Here is a 21,340-nt window from a genome sequence, read left to right as displayed (position 1 = left end):
GTATTTCTTTCTTTGGGGCGAACCAACCAACGGTTGAAAGCCCCATCAAATAGTAAATAAATAAATAAATGTATTTCTTGGCATACTATAAAAGTGTCTGCTTCCTTACTTCCTCTGGAACATCAAACTTGTGCTGGGTGGTGAAGTACAGTAGCCCCGGAAGCTACCGGAAGTCCGCCTTGACGTAAGTCTCATCATTCATGATGAGAGAGTTGAGGATTTTCCAGGAGCTTGCGCAAAATAAATTCGCGACGTTGCTTTTCAGGTGACGCCATTTTTTTCAATTTTCGAAAAACTGACCGCGATAAAAATAGTGTAAACAATACACTCTAAACTACTTCTATTCAAGTTTACAAGAGAAAATACCCAATGGGTAATTTTCTACAACGTTTCTTCCGTGGTGCAATTTGATGTGGGACACCCTTTAGCTAAATCAGACCGGAATTTAACGTTACCTTTATGTTTACGAATAAATGGTAAAATCTGTTTCTACAAGCACGCTATGTAGCGTTGCCAGATTATAGCCTTTTTTGCGAATTTATCAGCAAACGCTAACTTACATGTACCTAGCACATTGCCAGCCCAGCTGCCATGTAAAATTTTTTACCAGAAAGTTGCTTGAAATTTATTTTCACGTAGGTTTCGTCGTACATTAAAATTGAATGTTGAACTTCGTCAAAATTTGTTCGCACAAACGCCCAAGTCTTGACTAGCATGATTTCTAGCTTTCTAGTCTTGACTAGTAAGCTTTCTAGTGCGCGGATATTCCGCTTGGTTTGATAGCTGGCATTGTACCTTCTAATCATAAATTCAGGGGAAGAAAGAATACGAGGACCTCCTGTACCAAGCGCTTCCCCTGTAGATAATGATCTATTTACAGACGTTGGAAGTATCTTTGCTAATAAAGGTTAGGTGATACTCTGGACAGTTGGCCAAGGATATAGCGCCCTATTTCGCTCTCTGAAAATAAACTAGTCTACCAAAAACATTAGTTTAAATAATATAGAACTTGAAAATAAAGTCGTGTGATTCACTGGTTGCCTAAAACTATATTATTTTTATTGGCTGTCAGTCTTATTGAATCAGAACAGATTTTGTACTTTCTCCAACGTTTCGACCATATTTTGTAGTCTTAATCAAGGATTTAATACTGTCTGTCCTTTGTCAATTGTCTTCAATCATTTCTTCGATCTGTTCTGATTTAATAAGACTGACTAAGCCGATAAACATAAAATAGTGAATTTCACAGTCGACAAAACATACTTAAAACTATAGTTGTAAAATTGAGAACTGAAAACCACGTGGAGGCGCTAGGTTGGGGCTTGGGATGGCTAGAGTTATGTTGGGCGCTTTTTCCTAGTTGCCTTCTCCATTTCATATCTTTGCCAAGAGTATTAGTTTTATTGCACATAAAACATATATAAAAATACTATACGTAGTCATTGCATTATTGAGACTTAATTTCTCAAAAGTAAAAAAGGTACGCATCTTCGAATTTTTTATATTTTATGTAAAAAAACCTCAGCTTTCCTATAAAGTATAGAAGGTGGTATTCTCATTCGTCTTCATACCATTAAAAACAAAAAACATGCAATAATTTTTTCCTTCTTTTGCTTGTATGTGTTTAGTTTTAGAATGTACCTTGATGGCTATACTGAGGCGGCCTGATTGGAAACATTCGAAGAATAAATTTTGAAGCTCTGTGCACACACAACATTATTTTACTAGCAGCTGGGTAGTACATCATATCAACACATTGAGTCATTGAATGGACTTTTTCCTTGTGGAGCGCCATTCTGAACCCCGAGAGCCGCTGCCCGAAAACCAGTTTCAATTGGTTCAACTTTCGTTGTATTTCATTTAGATAAACCGAGCAAAATATGTTATGCCTACGAATGGCAAAAGGCGTGATGAGGAAGCACGTACATATACCAAACCCGCTGTGTCGAATATGAAGGTTGTAAACAACAAACTGTGTTATCTCATCTTCGCTGGCGAAGTCTTGGTTTTACGCGAGCGTATAAAAAAAAATAAATATGTTGTCAATGATATGGCAAAGGGAGTGTTTTCAACAATTTGCACATTTGCACTTTTCAATAATTATGAGTACAGAGTTATAATTAGTAACATAACTAATGATATGCTAAGCTCACTCTTCGGAAACCAATGACTTTGAAAATAAAGTATTGGTAAATATAGAGCAACAGGCACTTACAGTAATTCTTCAGGTATGTTGCTAATAAATTTATTCGCGATAATTCCTTGAATACAGGATTTTAAGATAGAAATTACATAAATTGAACGACACACTAGCAAAGAAGTGTGTACCCTTTACCGGTACTGATATGCAACCAACGACACTTGAATAAGCAATTATCACGCATTAGTCCTGCGTTATTCGAAATTTCGAATAGCAACGAATGCTATCTACGAATGTTTACTTATCGCTAGGTGTTGACAGATTTTTCATTTTTTTTTCATTTGTCTTCTTTTCAGTCTAATATGGTCTCGTTCATGCAGCCACGAGGATATGGATCTCAGAGCGGGAATAGCATCAACAATTTCCATAGCGTGTTCGACAACGGCACGGCGGAGACGGGAACGCCTCCCCTGCTGGACCTGTCCGAGTTTCCGTCGCTCACGAACGCCCGGGGTGGCCAGAGCGATCAATCGTTACCCCAGTCGAACGCGCTGCAGCCTCCCGGGAGCAAACCGTACGGTAAGTGTAAGTCAATGCATCTTTTCTTACTTTAGTTGTTTAAGGTAATGTTAAGCTAGAAGAGGAGAAAAAGAACAGCTCTCTTGCACGGAAAATGGTACCCAAAGGTACGGCAATACGATCTGTTCTTCATCTCCGTACTTTTTCGCTGCAGCGAGTAAGATTCGCACTGTCGTTGTTATTCGTTAGCAATGTTAATGGCAGTCTTGATGGCACAGCGAAGCTAACCTCTGCTGCTGTAAAGGCCTTTAGGTGCGCCTTTTATTCTTCTTATATTCGTAGATGTACTCTTAGTCAGCTAGGTTTTTACTGAATAGATTTTCTCCTGTTGGATCGCTGGTTCATTCGCGTCCATTGAATTCAACTCTTGTGGTTGTGGTATACATCGTTTCGGGCTCGTTTACCCTCGATTGAGGAAGTGATCGACTGATGACTAGCACATCATTCTATAAGTTCATAGGATGGTGCAACTATCAACAAATTCTTTAGTTGTTAGAAAAATACGATTTGAAATCGTCAAAAACTCCGGAAACGTCAAAGACTCCAATGGTTTGGTGTCCGTTCACGGCACGTACACATATTTTTATAACAGTTTTGGCCAAATGAAAATTATTTTATCGTAGTTTTCCCAATATAAAGAGATGTAAAAAATATCTCTAGATTCTAATAGGATAACATTGATAATTTTTCACCGCAAGAAAGTTATTTTCATATGAAATACGATGGTTGATAAAATGAATGGCATTTTACCCTAGTTTGCTCGATGTACAAGTAGATATTTCTGAATTGATTGGCTAGATTCATCAAATGAAAGCTATTTTGAAATGAATTCCATTGAGCTTATGTTTGTTTACATCATCCACTTATTTTGTTATAATTTCGGCAAAAATGAAGAACGTTTCATCTAAATTTCCAAATCGTTCATAGCAAATTAGGTACCGTCAACCGGAGATACTTGCGACACCGGGGTTATTTGCAACCAGGCTTGGCATACACTTTTCGCTTTGATTTTGCTCTTTTGATTACTGCTCCTCAGCCAAGCAGAATTTGAAAAAGCTTGCTCGAGAGCTGCATCAACACGGAGTGGAGATCGCTGCTATTCAGGAAGCTCGGTGGCCAAATTCCGGAGAAAGGGAGTTCCTTGCAGTAGACCCTATTGCAGGCAGTTCTTTCAAGTACCACATCTACTACAGTGGCGGCAAAAATGCAGAACACGGAGTCGGGTTCGTAGTGTTGGGAAAATAAAAGCAACGAGTTATCCGGTGGAGGCCCGTAGATGACCGTATATGCGGAGGAAAAGGGCAAAAGCCTGAGTGCTAATTCCGTTATCGAAATTTGACCTTCTGTTTTTATACGACAGACTTCGCAACCAGCTGTTAGAATACAGGACAGTGCGGGGTCAGTGCTACGATCCTATTGACTCTAACAGGCTCTCCCAGCCGAGATTCGAACATACGATGATAACGGTCTGAGGCTCATAAATTTTGCCGCGGCCAGAGGAATGGTCATCTGTAGCACCTACTTTCCACGTTTGAATATTCGGAAACACATCTGGAGGCATTCAAATGGCGACTCTAGCTCGATCATGTCTCGATTGACGGTCGACACTTTTCGGTTGTTATCGATGTACGGTCTCTTCGGGGACCAAATATCGACTCTGACCTCTATCTCGTAGTGAGTAAGATTCGCGCAAAGCTGTCGAACACGACAAAAGCTCGCACTGAGAGGACGCTGCGTTTCAACATCCACGGGTTAACGGCAGACGGTGTAGCAGTGGAGTACGTCAGGAAGTTTGACCAACGAATCGCAGAACAGCAGGTAGAAGGAGAAGATATAAATGGGCTGTGGAGGAACATCCATGGTGCCATTGAAACAGCTGCGAGATAAGTGGTAGGCACGACGCGTGGAAGACAGCGTAACAGTTGGTTTGATGCCGAATACCAGAGAGTGACAGATGAAAGGAACCAGGCTAGGATTCGCATGCTCACTGCGGCAACGCGTCAAAACAGAGAGAGGTACAGAGAGACTAGAGCTGGGGAAAAAAGAATCCATCGTCTAATCTAAAGAAACGCGAGTACGAGTAGCAACGACACACGGAGTTTCTATAAAACGGTGAGATGCAAGAATTTTGCCATGCCTGTGATGTGTAATAATAGTGCTATCACCTGTTTACCGACAAAACGGCGGTAGCAGCCACCAGCCAGGTGGAAGGAGCACTTCCAGACCCTGTTGAATGGAGAGGTAAACGCGGAGATCGGCAGGGACAGAATAGGAATTGTAAGCGATGATCAAGCTGTGGAGCCACCAACATAGGAGGAGGTTAACAAGGCAATCAGTGAGCTGAAAACCCGTAAGGCTACTGGGAAGGACGGTATCCCGGCGGAACTTCTAAAAGCGGGGAGCGAGCGGCTGTGCGAAGCAATCAACCGGATCATTGTCAGGATCTGGGAGGAAGAACAAATGCCGGAGGAGTGGTTGGATGGCCTCATTTGCCCAATTTCCAAAAAGGGATATCCACTGGAGTGTAAAAACTATCGAGGAATTACATTGCTCAATTCTGCCTACAAGGTGCTTTCCCGTATCCTGTTCTGCAGACTGAGACGGTTAGCGGAGTCCTTCGTCGGCGTGTACCAAGTTGGTTTTCATGAGGGTCGCTCCACGACGGATCAGATGTTTACCCTGCGTCAGTTGCTAGACAAGTTTCGGGAGTACAACTTGCAGACACACCATCTGTTTGTGGACTTTAAAGCGCCGTACAATTCAGTTAAACTGGCATGAGCTGTGGCAGATAATGCTAGAACATGGTTTTCGGACGAAACTAGTTACGCTGATTCGTGCGACGCTGGACGGATCCAAATCGGTCAGCAATTCGCAAAATTTTTCGTTCAGCAATTCGCAAGCTGCGTTTGAATTCTCTAATACATGTATATCTTATTTGAAAAATATCTGGATAGAACATTGGACATGAAAATCAAAAATAAGATTTTGCACTATGTCTTACATGGCGCTCGTCGAAATACTTAAATTTTTTTCACGAAAATCGACACATGAGCTTTTTTCAAATGTACTTTCTTAAAAAAAATAGTTATCAGCATCGCTTTTACGATGTTGTAAATCAGAGGATTCATCGGCGAGCACACAAACAGTGGGCGAAATCAAACAAGGTCAATGAGGCTACCAAGGCTGTGAATCATAATGATATTTTTAAACTTCTAATCAAAGTTTGACAGTATAGTAGGTAGTTATTTTCTCCCCGGTTGAAAATAATTTTGCATAGTGGATTATAATTATTTTTGAGAGTTCGACTTTGTTTTTGTGTTTTTTATTGCATGGGTAAAAATAGATGAAATTTTGAGCAAAACTGGTTTAGAGTGTAATGTTTACATGTTCAAATTTCGTCACAATCTGTCAAGCAGTTATCGAGATGGCTTCTAAGCAAAAAGTGCTTTGACAAAAAATTGTGGGCGCGGTCGTGGAAAATCCAGGACAGTCCAACGGATGGATTGCGCGAAACAGTTGGGAATCGACCATTCAACCGTCTCCTGTTCAAGGAGACCTAGACGACCCTGCAGCGGAAGAATAGCGAAGATGACCGACCCCGTGAGAGCAAGTTAGGTGAGGGATTACTTTAAGTGCAATCTGCAGCAGACAATGAAGTGGGCCGAACTTCACGTCTTCAAGCTAAGCAAGGTGCTAAAACGAACTGATGAACAAAATACGGTGGCCAAGTCCCGCGCCAGAAAGCTGGTTGATTCAGAAAGCGGTTGATTCAGCTGAAATGCATCGAAATGGATGCCCGGCCTCAAGTCTTACGTCAGAAAGTGGATAGATGTTCCAGAGAAGTTCATAAAAAAGAAGGTCGACAAATTTGCCAAGAAGTACTTGGTGTGGTAGGCGATCAGTGGGCATCATCAATGACCAAATATACAAAGAACAATGCCTCCAGAAGCGCCGTTACGCGAAACCGGTGATGGAGCGGTACGAAGCCAACGATGTGGTTTTGTGCCGAAGGAGTCCACCAAACTCTCCAGAACTTCATCCAATAGAAAAATTCTGGGTGGTTGTGAAGGACAAACAGGGAAGTGTTTGAAAATCGATCAGGATTTGAAAAAAGAGTGAATGAAAGTGTGTAAGAAAGATGGCGCAAATGTTGCACAAGATTTGATGGGTAGTGTTAAGTCCAAGGTGCGGGCATTTCGCCTACTGTGTTACCTGACTCATAACGAACCCCTATTTCTGAAATTCTAAAATCTCTCATGCTTTTATTTTTGGAGTAAACATGTAATTTCTTATGTTATATAGTTGATATTTGTATGCTCTATTCGAATATATGATCAATTAAACGAAAAACCACAAAGTTTGTGAGTTACGAAACCCTCCCCCGTATATAACGTATATTCGTTATGAGTCAGGTAACATAGTAGGAGTAGAGGTTAAATAAATCAACTTTGCAAAAACAGAGCTAATATGTGTTTATTTGTTTGAGAGTTTCAAAAATATCCGATTAAAAATAAACTTTTGGTGATCACTTTAGTCTTATGCATTTTTTTCGAGTACTGTCTTAATTCCAGATAATGAGAGAAGGTACATGTAAGAAGAAAATATCAGCATTCGTTTTAATTCGCAAAATTTTAATTCGCGTAAACTTAAAAACTATTTTGGCCAAAATATGCCAAAGTCAAAGATGCTGATTGGGTTACTGCTTATATTAATGCTTATTGGTTACAAACTTATGTTTGGAATCTAAATTTGTATGCTGTAAGAGGATTCTAAGTAGCTGTGACTGACGGGGTGGGACGATGGCATTTCAGCGTAACAAACATCTGCTTTTATACCGTTTTTGCGAAACTCTATAAAATGTCATATGTTTATTCATTTTAGAGACATTTATTGTATGACGTATTAGGTACACATTAAAAGTGTAAGAACATTCAATAATAACACTCAATAAACCGTCAAAATGACCTCAAACTGCTATCATGTAGTACAGCCAGTTTCAAATTTCGTATTTTTAGCGATTTTTTTCTAGTTGGCATTTAATAGTGGTTTTTCTCAAATGGTGTAATTCGGTTCGCAATACAACAGGTCATTAAAGTTTAAAGAGTTGCAATATTAAGGTGAACTAGATGACTAATTTAGTATGATAAGAACTGCTGACTGATGTTTTTCCTCACCAGTGTATGTAGTTTCATTGTCTGGAATAACTAGCAAACTGTCAATAATAAACAAACAAGGTTATTTACAACCAGAGGGGAAAGTTGATAAGTAGTACTACGAGTAGCGATAAGTAGACGAGTTAGCATTGTTTGTAAGTAAAACAAATTTCGCCCATCCATCGGGTTATTCCAAGTACATATTGCATTTACATGCTTTTATCTATCTATACCTATAAAGAAGGATTTCTGTCTGTCTGTCTGTCTGTCCTGTGTTCCTTATAGAATCAAAAACTACTGAACCAATCGGCGTGAAAATTTGCATGTAGAGGTTTTTGGGGCCAGGAAAGGTTTTAGTAATAGTTAGAGACCCCTCCCCCCACTAAGAGGGGGGGCTCCCATACAAATGAAACACAAATTTCTGCATAACTCGAGAACTAATCAAGCAAATAGAACCAAATTTGGCATATGGGTGTTTTCGGTGACAAGAATTTATTCTAGGGTAATTTGAGACCCCTCCCCTCTTTATAAGGGGAATTATAACTCCTCTCCCCTTTAAGAGGGGGGGTTTCCATACAAATTTCCTCATAACTCGAGAACTAATCCAGCAAATGGAACCAAATTTGGCATGTGAAAGTTTTCGAGGGCAAGAAAATTTTCTATGTTGAATTAGGACCCCTCCTCACTTTAAGAGGGGGGGCTCCTGTACAAATGAAATACCAATTTCCTCATAACTCGAGAACTAATCAAGCAAATGGAACCAAATTTGGCATGTGTGTGTTTTTGGAGACAAAATTTTTTTCTATGATGAATTGGGACCCCTCCCCACTTTAAGTGGGGGGGGGGCTCCTATACAAACGAAATACAAATTTCCTTATAACTCGAGAGCTAATCCAGCAAATGGAACCAAATTTGGCATGTAGGTGTTTTTGGAGGCAAGAATTTTTTCTATGATGAATAAGAACCTCTCCCCACTTTAGGAGGGGGGCTCCTATACAAATGAAATACAAGTTTCCTCATAACTCGAGAACTAATCAAGCAAATAGAACCAAATTTGGCATGTGGGTGTTTTCGGTGACAAGAATTTATTCTATGGTAAATTGAGACCCCTCCATCTTTATAAGGGGAATTGTAACTCCTCTCCCCTTTAAGAGGGGGGGCTTTCATACAAATTTCCTCATAACTCGAGAACTAATCAAGCAAATGGAACCAAATTTGGCATGTGAAGGTTTTCGAGGGCAAGAAAATTTTCTACGGTGAATTAGGACCCCTCCCCACTCTAAGAGGGGGGGCTCCTGTACAAATGAAATACAAATTTCCTCCTAACTCGAGAACTAATCAAGCAAATAGAACAACATTTGGCATGTGGGTGTTTTTTTGGTGACAAGAATTTATTCTATGGTGAATTGAGACCCCTCCCCTCTTTATAAAAGGAATTATAACTCCTCTCCCCTTTAAGAGGGGGGGGCTTCCATACAAATTTTCTCATAACTCGAGAACTAATCAAGCAAATGCAACCAAATTTGGCATGTGAAGGTTTTCGAGAGCAAGAAAATTTTCTATGGTGAATTAGGACCCCTCCCCACTTTAAGAGGAGGGGCTCCTGTACAAATGAAATACAAATTTCCTCATAACTCGAGAACTAATCAAGCGAATTGAACCAAATTTGGCATATGTATGTTTTTGGAGACAATTTTTTTTCAATGATGAATTGGGACCCCTCCCCACTTTAGGAGGGGGGGTCCTATACAAACGAAATACAAATTTCCTCATAACTCGAGAACTAATCCAGCAAACGGAACCAAATTTGGCGTGTAGGTGTTTTTGGAGGCAAGAATTTTTTCTGTGATGAATTAGGACCTCTTCCCACATTAGGAGGGGGGGGGCTCCAATACAAATGAAATACAAATTTCCCCATAACTCGAGAACTAATCAAGCAAATAGAATCAAATTCGGCATGTGGAGGTCTTTGGAGGCAAAAATATTTTCTACAGTGAATTAGGATCCTTCCACACTTCAAGAGGGGGGGCTTCTACACAAATGAAATACAAATTTCCTCATAATTCGAGAACTAATCAAGCAAATGGAACCATATTTGGCATGTGGGTGTTTTTGGAGGCAACCATTTTTCCCATGATGAATTAGGACTTCTTACCTTTTTAGGAGGGGGGGGGCTCCCATTCAAACGAAATTCAAATTTGCTCATAACTTTAGAACTAATCAAGCAAATGGAACCAAATTTGGCATGTGAGAGTTTTAGATGGCAGAATTTTTTTTCTGTGGTGTATTACGACCCCTTTCCCTTTTAAGAGGGTGGGCTCCCATACAAATGAAATACAAATTTCCTTATAATTTGAGTACTAATCAAGCAAATGGAACCAAATTTAGCATGTAGGAGATTTTCGAGTCTTGAATTTATTTTATGATAGTTAGAGACCTCTCACCCCTGTGGTAGGGGGATATGGACTCTCATACAAATAAAACAGAAATTTTTGCGAAACTCAAAAACTAATCCAACTCGAGAAATTCGTGACTCTTCCATAAAACATTAATCAATAACAAGACCACAAAAACTATCTATAGTAACACTAGATAATTCAGGACGAGCCGGTCGCGAGTGTTGCCGGTGACCCGCCGTCGGAAGCGCCGCCCACTGGGGGGCTTGCAAAACTCGAGATAGTGACAAAGATCATCCGAGATTCATGATTTATGTACAACACAGGTTAATTTGTGGCAATACAAAGTTTGTCGGGTCAGCTAGTTGTTTATAATTCAACATTTTCCAAACCGAGATTCTCACATTGTTGCAATTTGGATTTGAGCCAAGATGATATATCGATTAAAATGTATCGTGAAATTATTTTGATTCAAACTGAATGTTAGTACAATCGAATCATATCGATAAGTTTAAAAGATATGTATCTTTGATAACTGTTTTTTTATATATTTGAACGCCCTCTTACAAATTATGAATAATAATTGTGAATTATTATTGTATTGTAGTTATACACAGCTCATTTTTACTGTTTAAAACTGATTGAAGTTTGGTTAAAACGGTTCACGATAACTTTAGGATGTTTAAAAAAAATCATGAGTATTGGAATGTGTATTGGAAAGGTCAAATTTATGTTTTAATCTGACAGATACGCAATTCGGTTCCATTATCCGGGTTTATTCGTAAACCCAACGTTTTGAAATAGCTGGTTGTCTAAGGCTACTCAATCGAAGTTTGTCGATTGCAGCAATATCAAGCTTTAAAACTGATATGTTCTACTATGCAGAAACCGATCCTATAATAGGTGACAGTCTTAAAGCTCTTAGTCTCAAGCACAGACTTCAAATAACAGTTCAGTTTAGTGTTTTTAAATTTAGCCGTAGGTATTTCGGGCGGATAAAACTTAATACGTTTTTATTTTTTAATATTCATTTACGTATACGTACCTACGTATTTCAACGTTCATTTTAATTTTACTATAAGTATATAAAATAGTGTTAAAATAATTTGAAGGTAATTGATTGGATTTCTAATGCTTTATTTTCTTTTCTGTATCTTCTCTTCCCGCCAGTCGGAATGGTAAAACAACCGACGTCCGAGCAAACGGAGTTTACGATGTCGAGTGAAGACTTCCCGGCGCTGCCCGGTACCCAGAACGTGGAGAGTGGCCAACTGGCGGCGAGTCAGGGACTACAGGGCGTTCATCATCACCATCATCATTCAGATCATCATGGTGCCGATAGTCTAGGTAAGACGGGTGGTCCGATCGGCGGTGCTGTCGGCATGGGAATGGACTTGCAAAACGACGCTGGCAATTCCAACGTGAACATGGATAAGGGAGCTATGAAACGAGGCGTACAAACATCACCCAATGGTAACTAACTAGGCTTATGCCGTATGCCAGCCCTAAACGGCCATCCTAAATATATGTTTGCCTTTGCCTGATTCCAGGAATGGTAACGAATATTCCTGCTAGTATGGTCAATAACCAATTCGGTATGGTTGGTCTCTTAACGTTCATCCGCGCCGCCGAATCCGATCCAAACCTGGTAACGTTAGCGATGGGCCAGGACCTTACGGCACTCGGACTGAACCTGACTTCGGTCGAAAACCTGTATCCTAGTTTCGGCGGCCCCTTTGCTGATTCCCCGGCGAGGTAGGTGTAAAGCCATGACATTAGAATTATTGTCATTATGTTGACATTATTGTTCGTTTTAATCACTCTAACGCTACAACGTTTCATTTTGTGCAATGTGCCACTAAAAGTCGTATTAAAACACCTGTTTTTCTAAAATAGAATTATGCGAATTTTATTTTCAAAGTGACTTGCAGCCTGAAAATTAAAAATTGTTAAAATAGTAATGCAAAATAGCGAAACTCCCACGTAAGAAGATTAAATAATGCTGATACCTAATCATTAGATAGCCATGAAATATGAACAATATTTTCGTACAAATGTAATTTGATCCTCTAATTTTGTGCAGTTAAACCCATTTCCTTATTATCGCCCAGATGTATTAAAATAACATAATAATATTTTCAAACGGCACCGTACATAAAAGGTCTTGCCAACTACAATATCGCGCTGTAATTTTACATCTATCTAAATTCGAAATAACTGATCTTAGCGATGAAAAAACAACAGTTTCTCATCAATTCGAAGCTTCCACTTTAGGCTCTCAATTCAATCACAGTGAGAAACCTGAATTATTCTCAGTACTCAAACAGTTCCTACTTTGTATTAGTTAGTTGTATTATCCGTTATATAGTTTTAGTTTGGTATTCTGATTATCCGTTTCTCGTTAGGATGCAGTTAGTAATTACTACTAAAGTTAAATATGTGTTTTAATCTGCAAATAATATTTGTGCTCAGGTAATTGTTTTTGTGAAATTATATGTAATGAGAATAGTTTAGTCTAATATCGTCAAATTATTGTTTTGTTAAGGATAGTGTTATGATGAGGGGACTTGTAGCATTATTTTCAATCAATTTGAAATATTTTTTGTAATCACATTCTTGTTCCTATTTGCAGACCCCAAGATATCGACTACAACGTACCACCAGAGTATTTGATCAACATGTCAATAAGGGATAAGCTGTCGAAGCTCACGTTGCAAAAATATAAGGATGATCTATTATTTTATTTATTTTACACGAATGTTGGTGATGTGATGCAGTTAGCAGCCGCAGCAGAACTGTAAGTAACCCTCGGTTCCTACCTGCTAAGCGTTCCGTTCCCATGTCCCCAAATACGATACTTGACAATCCTATAAAAAACTATCTGAAGCAAAAGAAAAGGTTTGAAAGAGTATCTTTTCAGTAGGGAACACACAATTGCACACACAGAGCGGAAGGTGAACCTGTGCTTTGCTAGAATGTAACTTATTCGGTCCGGTCGTTTGCTAATGGGTATTTTTTTTACATTCCAGACATAGTAGAGATTGGCGATACCATACGGAAGAAAAAGTGTGGATTACGCGTGTGCCGGGCATGACACCGTACGAAAAGAATGGCACAACCGAACGTGGCACGTATTACTACTTCGATGCGCAAAATTGGCGACGAGTGCCAAAAGAATTTCAAGTGGATACAGTGAAGTTAGATAAATGTCCGAATCTAAATGCTTACGTTACGATGAGCGGACAGCCTGTATAATATTTATTAATTTGTAATTAAAAGAAAAAATGCGGAAAACAAAAAGAAGAAAAGAAAAATTAAAAATTTTCTGATTCAGTAATCTTTTTTGCTGTGTTTTTATTGATCTTTTCTGGGCAGGTCTTGGGTATTTTGGAACGTATTTGTCGATGAACGTTGCACTTCTCGGAAGCGGTTGATTTCCTCGAGATAAGCAGCACTGTTAGCCAGAATAACGCTGGTAGTTAAACGGCATGTTTTGACTGAAAAGAAAATGGTCGTTGAAATATAAATTTTGTTTTCGGTGCATCCTTGTTCTTACCTCGTAGTTCCAGGGTTCGATTGGTCATTTTTTGCAATGCATCCATGGTTGTTTTAAATTTTTGTTCATTTGTGTCCATTATTTTTGCGTCGGATTCATTCAACTACGCACAGAATTATTCTTTTGTGTTTTCTATTATTCCAGTAACATAACCTTTCATTTCAGTTGTCACATTTGTATCGGAAACACGTTATTAGAGTGGTTAGAGTAATGAAGAAAATATAGTAAAGATTTAGATTGTCTAGACTGTCGTTTTATGAACATTATTGTAACCTTGTATCGGGTTTTTGTTAAATTTAATTTCAATTGAATGAGAAAAATGAGAAGATGCTCTTTCGCTAATGCATAACGTGTTTTTGGGTTGGTTATAGCGGTTAGACAGGTTTAAGGAAAATGGTACTATTTTCAGCAACTTTTTCGATCTCTACTTCCGTACTTTTTTAGACTTCTTACAGCACCTGAAACAGTATGTGACGGTATGTTGTAGTCTCGACCTGTGTAAACTGATTTATTTTCAAATGTCGCATAACAATTGCTGACGTTGCATTGTGTGGAAAACAAGAAATTCTGTTATCGTTATTAGGAATTGTAACTTTTTTGAAAAATGTACTCAATTAATTGGATTGCCTTCCTAAGACATAGCATGATAAACAAAATTTCTCCAATTCATTCGGTTGTGGGCACTCAGTTGGAATCACGGTCCCCAATTCGTTGGACACCGAATATTCTTCGCCAGATGCAGATCTCGCTACACCTGGTCTAACCATCTTACTCGCTGTGCTCCTGGTTGTCCTGTTCCTACCGGATTTGAAGCAACCCATCGTATTCTTTCTGCTATAGCCATCTTTTGGAAACTGGGTTCGCCATAGAGCTATGCTAGTTCATGGTTCCACCTCCATACTCCGTTCTATTGTAACCCGCCGAAGATCTCTCTTAGCACTCGTCTCCTCCGAGTAATCACAGGTCCTCGTCCGCGTGTCATGCCGGTAAAATCAACTGTTCTAATGAGTGTCTTAAACAGGGGCTTAGTCTGTTCGACCGCAATTGCTTGCGAAGCCCTGAATAAGCACGACTTCTGCAGATCATACGCCTCCGAAACTCACGCATGGTGTTATTGTCCACTGTTACCGGTGAGCCAGGATAACCAACTACCTCAAACTCATCGCCATCGTTCGTTACACTGCTGCAGTTGGTTTTCGCCTCGGCTAGCATGTAGTTTATTTTAGACGCATTTAGCTTTAACCCAATCTTTACTGTGCGCTTTAGTCTGACATTGTTCACCCACCGTCACAGATATTTTGCCGATAATATCCATGGCATCTATAAAGCAGCCGAATTGACTGTATTTGTTAACGATCGGGCCCACGTGTTGATATCCGCTCGGTTCGTAACACGTTGTAGGGTTATGTTGAACGGCAGGAAACCCTTTGTGGGATTTGAATCTTTTCGATCGATGGTATCTTATGCAGCTTTAAAGTCAACGAACAAATGGTGCGTGGAATTTTCTGTATTTACGGTTTTTTTAGAAGATCTGCCGGCTGCCGCAATGTAAATATTTGATCCGTTGATCGTCCTTCAATGAAGCCGGCTTAATAAATTTTCACTAACACGGTGTGACAAAATTTTTTTTAATATACTTTGTAAGTGACCTGGTGTACTTCGTTAGTCGCACCTAGTGCTTCATGAAGACATAGGACATCATCCTAGCAGCCCAAAATTTCAAGTTATTGCAAAAAAACGTTTTTTGGCTAGGTGTACACATACTATCATAAATAACTCAATCATTTTCCAAGCCATTTTAAGTTTTTTATGCCTTTTTGGAAAGCTTAGAGGACAAGCTTTCAGGATATATACACATTCACAATGATTCTTCAAAAGTTAGACGAGATTTTTCCAAATAAATATGAAATTTAACTAAAAAATAAAATTTTTCTCACTTTAGGGGTCCTGAAAGTGACCTTAAAAATGACCCACATTCCTCAGCTCAACATCACTTGTTTTATATTCAATCCTAAGACTTTGGTTTCAGAAGGCAAGAATTTTTTCTAGGGTGAATTGAGAGCAACCCTTAGGGTTGTATACCTTGTAGTTTTTTTAACAGTCAATTTATATACCAAATTAACATAATAATCTGAATGATATACATTGAAATGATTTAATTAAATGATTTTTAAAAATAGGTTGGAACATAATCGTTAATTAACGTTTTTAGCTAGTTTCGGTCAAACCTTTGCAATTTTAATGCAAATTCTATAGGAAAGAAAATTCAAATGCATCTTCAACCATTATTTGGTGGCCCTTAAAAGGGCCGATTGATGGATGATTTATCTAGCTTGTTTTGAAAAATTTACTTAGGACTCGTGGGTTGGTGCTTTCAAGGACGACGACTTTATCCAATTTACCTGACAACAGAAGTCTGAACTTCGCGAGGCGCAAACGTAGCGCTTGATGTACCTAAACAGATTCAAAGCGTCACCAGCGATTCGTATTGAATTGGTATGCGTTAATGAAGTTCATCGTTGAAGAATTTCCGGTATCCGAAGAAACGCCGAAATTTAGAATAGGAATTCCTAGCAGAATGACGGACCAACAATACAGAATTGTGACGATAGGATAGCGATAGGATTTCTTTTCCAAAAATGTGCAAGGAAAAGTTACGTTTACAACATTAACATTTATTTTGTATACAGTTCATGCTATTCTATTTCGCTAAAACTCGTGATTGATTCACTCGATATAAATGTTTTCTATTGCCAACAAGTGTAATAGAGAATTTAACAGCCGCAAACAGTTGCACACTGACCGTTTATTTATTTTATTGTACAGTATATAAACATGGCAGAGAAGGGCAGGGCAGTTTGAAGGACAGTAATACAGTCGATATGTCGTGTTCCAGTGATAGAGAGCTACCGACAACATGTCGTTTAAATGCAATTTCAAATTTGTTAGGCTAAGCATCAGCCTCACTAGGTTAGGTTGTTATTTAAGTACTGATTTGCACAGTAGCGTTGCTACTGAGATTTAGTTGTCCTGAAAAAGGAACGAATTGAAATCTGTATTCTATACTGTTCGTAAAACTTCTTGCTATTCTACACTTTTGATTTATTTAAAAATGTAAAATCTAGAAAGAAGAGGATTTATGAAACAGAGCATTTGTAGAAGGAATCATCTAGAAATTGGAACCGTTTAAACGCTTTTTTTCTGCACACTTAACTTAGACTGATAATCGTTTTCAATTTTGGCGATATGCTCTTTCATACTGCGGTCCTTGTTTTCCAACGCTTCCTTCATGCGATTCTGCACCTTCAACAGTGCTGTGTTGTAGCCTTCTTTGATGCGATCATATTCCTTCAGCATATGTTGCTCCTTATCCTCGGCATATTTCTGTAAACAATAGAATAAACTTTAAAATTTTCCTTCTTCACTTCACTCAAAGGAAAAATTCTACCTTATAATTAAGAGCTGTTTTCTTCGCAGAATTGTACTTCTCAGTCACCATATCCAGACTTTTGTTGTATTCATTCTCAAGTTCCTTAAACTTTTCGATCACCTCGATTTCACGCTCGTGGAACATTTTTCGCTCTTCGGTGATTTGCTTCGTCAGCAGATCCATCGATTCCCGCTCGGATTGAATGAGTTGACGTTTTTCGTGTAGTTCGCCCTCCAAAAATTGTACTTTTTGCTGAGCATTGTTCAGTTCCGCCTCGTAACGTTTCATCACTTTGTCCTGCTTATCAAACAGCGTCCGTACGTGGTCGTCCCTCTTCGCCAGCAGTTCCGTCATTTTTTCCCGCTCGGTTTTGATGGCAAACTTCAGCACATCTACCTCCTTACTCTTCGCTTCTAGTTCATTGACTCGATCATGCAGTTCATTTTTCAGTGCTGAAATGTTGGCCTCGAACTTTAGAAACTGTGCCTTGAATTTCTCTTCGATAACTTTGATGTCAGCGGCAACAGCACGAGCCATATCCTCGCGTATCCGTTGCTCTTGCTCGCGAGTTATCTTCCGTATTTCTGCTTCGCTTAGTTCTTGCATCTCAGGGGAAGTTCCAACGCTTTGGTCGCGGCATTGCTGCTTCGGAGGAGGAGACGTTGCATTATCTCTGGTTGAACTTGTGCCGCTGCTACTGTTATTGTTGCTACTGTTATTATTATGCTGATTGCGCATAAATTCCTCAAACTGAGCCGCTTTCTGCTTCAGCTCATCGATCAAATAGTCCCTTTCCGACTTCAAGTCCAGTTTTTGGTGCAGGTCAGCAATGGTGGCGCGTGCTTTTTGCAGGGAACCTTTCAATTCATTGATCTCACGCAAATGCGACGCATTAGCGTTCTGTAGATGCAAATTTTCAATTTCCGTCTGAAAAAGACTTACTGTTAGTGCTATTCGATTGGTATTTTTAGTTAGACTTACCTTTGACATCTCCACTAAATTAGCAACACATTTCGCACAACTGTTATTGCCTTGCTTTTGTACCGACGCTTCACTACTACTTTGATGTCGTTCGTGAAACTCTTTAAGCAGTTGCTCATGGTCAGCCTTCTCTCGTTCTAGCATCTTGCTAAGTTCCGATGATTTCAACTCGGCCAATCGTAAAGCCCGTTCTAGCGAGGAAACCTGTTCTTTTTGAATTAACAGTTCGTTTGCGATATCCTGTGACTTCAGAGCAGCAAGCTCTCTACTGACGGCATCTTTGCTGTTTGACAGGTCAATGTATCGGTTCTTCAACCTCTCGCATTCTTGCTGCGCATCGCTGAGGAGAAATTTCTGCTTCTCCAGTTCAAGCTTAACTGCGTCAAGCGAATTGGAGCTAGCTTCCAGGGTTTTATTTTTTTCTTCTAACGTATTATTAGTTTTCTCCAGCAGAGATATTCTATCTTCTAGTTCCATCTTTTCCTGCTGTAAGGCAAATATTTTATCTTCTAAAACATCCTGCTTGTCAAAACTAGATCTACGTCCGTGCCTGGAACTGTTTTTATCCTTTTTATAGAACTTGTCAAGCTCATTTTCTAAAATTTTCAACTTTTCGTTAACACGATAGGCTTCCTCCTTGTAGTGGTTCATCTGTACCAGCGCTTGGCTTTCATCTTTCTTCAGTTGTTGAATTTCACTCTCCCTAGCAGCTAGGTCCGCTTCGAGCCGCTGGATGGTTTCTCGTTTTTCCTTTTGACCATTCATACAAATCAGTAGTTCGTGTTTCAATTTGGTTACCTTTTCCTCAGTAATTTTCATATTTGCATTGATAGGGGTGCTGCCAACTAGATTCTTATGAGTTGCCGCGAACGTACAAGCGGCATCTTCAACCGACATTTCAGTTGCATCCTTGGAGCAAACCAGACTATCCATCAGCTTTAGCTCGTTGTTGGAAGCTTCGAGTCTACGGATTCCAATGAACGTGAATAAAAGGGAACGTAAAAATGCAAAGTAATAATTTAAGACTTACCGATTGGTTAATTTATTAATGGTGCACTGCATATCCTGTGTTTGCTGTTCGAGGGCGTTGAGTTTGGATTTCAGCCTAAGATTGTCCTGGCTGTAGCTGGTCAAATTCATTGTTTTCGTCATTAGAGTTTCACATTGTCGTTGGGATTCTTCCAGATTGGATTGTAATCGTTGTATGATTTCGGTCTTTTCGACTAGCAGCGTATCCCGGAGCGATTGCAGCTCTTTGTAGCGTACTTCCGACCGGCGCAATTCTTGAGTTCGATCGTCCAAATTCGAGCGCAAGTTGTCGATCTGTTGCTGCATCATGGTAACTTTTGCGTTATGCCTTTCTTCGGCCTGCTTTAGGAGATGATCTGTGTGGCGGTCGGCTTTCAAACCAACATTTTGCTCTACCATGCGATACTTATGTAGGGTATCTTGAAGCAGTGTATTTTTGTTCTGAAGTTCGGCTTCTAGTCGAAGATTTTCCTCTTCCACAGATTTAACCTTTGCTTTTAATTTACAGATGTTGTCTTCCTGTTCGGAAATTTTTGTTTTGCTATCCACGAGCAGGTCATGTGTTTGCTTTCGTGTCATATTTGCTCGATCGCGTTCTCCTTCTGCCAACATTAGCCTTTTCTGCAGTTCGCCGTACTCTTTCTCCTTCTTAAGCATAAGCTTACCGACATGTTCCAATTCGCGACACTTCGACTGGTACATTTCGCGCCAATGGAAAGCCTTTGGATCATACTGACCGTCTCCACCACCCTCCAGAATAGGACCATTTTTAGCGTGAACATCCAAGATTCTGCTAAGTATAAAAGATAAATTAAAAGTTTGCATACCTATAATACATCACCATAAATTTGAAGTTACCTTTGTTCTCCGAGTGTCACTCCGGTCATTGGTGTCGGCAACGGAGTACGCGAATCGGTGAGATGTTCCAAACAGTTGGATAAATAATTGGAAGATTCCACCGTGTCGTTTCGATCGTCATCGTCGTTCTCGATCAAATCGTCGAAGGCGTTCTCAAATTGCACTTCTAATTCGGCATTGAGGCGTTTTCGGTCTTGTAGCTGCTCTTCCTCCTCGGCACGGTGCAGAGCACTAGTGTTGGCAACCTGAATACTTTCACCGCCCCCGAACAGTGTAATCGCCGGATTATCATTCATTCTCCTTATTCAAGATGCCTCCGTAACTGCCTGCTACACGACCAGACCTTCACTGTTCACGCGACGGCGGATGATATCATTCTGTGACTTTCAAGGATTTTCACTTTCGTGCGCTGGTAATTATTGTGGAAATATGTGCAAAGAAAAAAAGAAAACAAGCTAGAAGAATCGCACTCGCGAAAAGGAATTTTTGCCGGGTGGTTACAGACGCGGTTTGAAGAAAACTATAAACAAACGTTTTTCTCGACCTTGAAAAAATGAAGCGGCTTTTGCAGTTTGACAGACAAAACACTGCACTGCATGCGCCCTGGTGGCGGGCACGCATAATATAACGTGAATGTGAAAAACAAGATTGACTTTTATAAAAGTCCTAAGACCAGCAATATTCAATTTTCAATAATTTTTTGAAATATACCAGGTAACCAATAAGCATTAGTATAAGCAGTGAATCAATCGTTTATTAGCATCCCTGGCGTTTTATACTGCAGGTTGCTGTTTATCAGCCTTTTGACTGCAGAACTGTTGTAAATTGGCATCCACAATTCTAGATAGAATTAACAAAAGGGCGAATGTCGCAAATGTAAACAAAACTAGTGAGAGTTATTTTTTGCTGGGCCAGCATAGGAAAATCAACTCTCACTCGGTTTGTTTACGCTTGCGACATTCGCCCTTTTGTTAGTACTATCTTCAATTCTATTTAAATTCTTCTTGTCAGTAACTAGCTGCAAATAAGCATTGTCAGCACTATAAGAGGGCTAGCAGTAAAGTAGCCGCATATTTTGCCAAAATAGCATTTAAGTAGCATTTAAGGCAACTTAAATGCATATTGGCTTGCATTTAAATTGCATTGGAAATGCTTACAGGTTACCTGGGATGTGCTATATAAAGTTCATCTTGATCTGCTGAGTATTTTTGAACCAGA

The 21,340-nt window shown here is 39.6% G+C and overlaps 2 protein-coding genes across 5 annotated transcripts in view; one reads left to right on the top strand and one right to left on the bottom strand.

Annotated features, from left to right (window-relative positions):
* LOC128744713 (regulator of gene activity) overlaps nt 1-13,598 on the top strand; it is a 51,309-nt gene extending 37,711 nt beyond the window's left edge. For 3 of the 4 annotated variants that reach the window (XM_053841899.1, XM_053841900.1, XM_053841901.1), the window contains exons 4-8: nt 2,497-2,725; nt 11,439-11,741; nt 11,819-12,023; nt 12,901-13,065; nt 13,298-13,598. In XM_053841899.1, coding sequence (XP_053697874.1) covers nt 2,497-2,725; nt 11,439-11,741; nt 11,819-12,023; nt 12,901-13,065; nt 13,298-13,523 — 1,128 coding nt within the window. In that variant the 3' untranslated portion in view covers nt 13,524-13,598. The remainder of the gene's footprint in view (nt 1-2,496; nt 2,726-11,438; nt 11,742-11,818; nt 12,024-12,900; nt 13,066-13,297) is intronic. The other variant, XM_053841902.1, reaches the window with a different exon arrangement.
* Nucleotides 13,599-17,008: 3,410 nt separating this feature from the next.
* LOC128742923 (myosin heavy chain, striated muscle) lies at nt 17,009-20,567 on the bottom strand. The gene is made up of 5 exons (XM_053839418.1): nt 20,123-20,567; nt 19,266-20,054; nt 18,236-19,199; nt 17,273-18,181; nt 17,009-17,208 (listed from the first exon to the last, which is right to left on the bottom strand). Exons 1-5 carry the CDS (start codon nt 20,416-20,418, stop codon nt 17,011-17,013), a joined length of 3,156 nt encoding a protein of 1,051 aa, XP_053695393.1. The 5' UTR covers nt 20,419-20,567; the 3' UTR covers nt 17,009-17,010.
* Between the last annotated feature and the right edge of the window lie 773 nt (nt 20,568-21,340).

The sequence above is a fragment of the Sabethes cyaneus genome, chromosome 3 (genome assembly GCF_943734655.1).
Source record: "Sabethes cyaneus chromosome 3, idSabCyanKW18_F2, whole genome shotgun sequence".
Classification (NCBI taxonomy): domain Eukaryota; kingdom Metazoa; phylum Arthropoda; class Insecta; order Diptera; family Culicidae; genus Sabethes; species Sabethes cyaneus.
This window is presented reverse-complemented; position numbering and strand designations above follow the sequence as displayed.

What these genes read in the sequence shown, in the direction of transcription:
- LOC128742923 (XM_053839418.1), bottom strand. Translation starts at nt 20,418, where the DNA reads ATGAATGATAATCCGGCGATTACACTGTTCGGGGGCGGTGAAAGTATT. An exon ending in GTGACACTCGGAGAACAAAG is followed by an intron (nt 20,055 to 20,122) that starts GTAACTTCAAAT and finishes TATACTTAGCAG; the next exon opens with AATCTTGGATGTTCACGCTA. An exon ending in ATTTAGTGGAGATGTCAAAG is followed by an intron (nt 18,182 to 18,235) that starts GTAAGTCTAACT and finishes AGTCTTTTTCAG; the next exon opens with ACGGAAATTGAAAATTTGCA.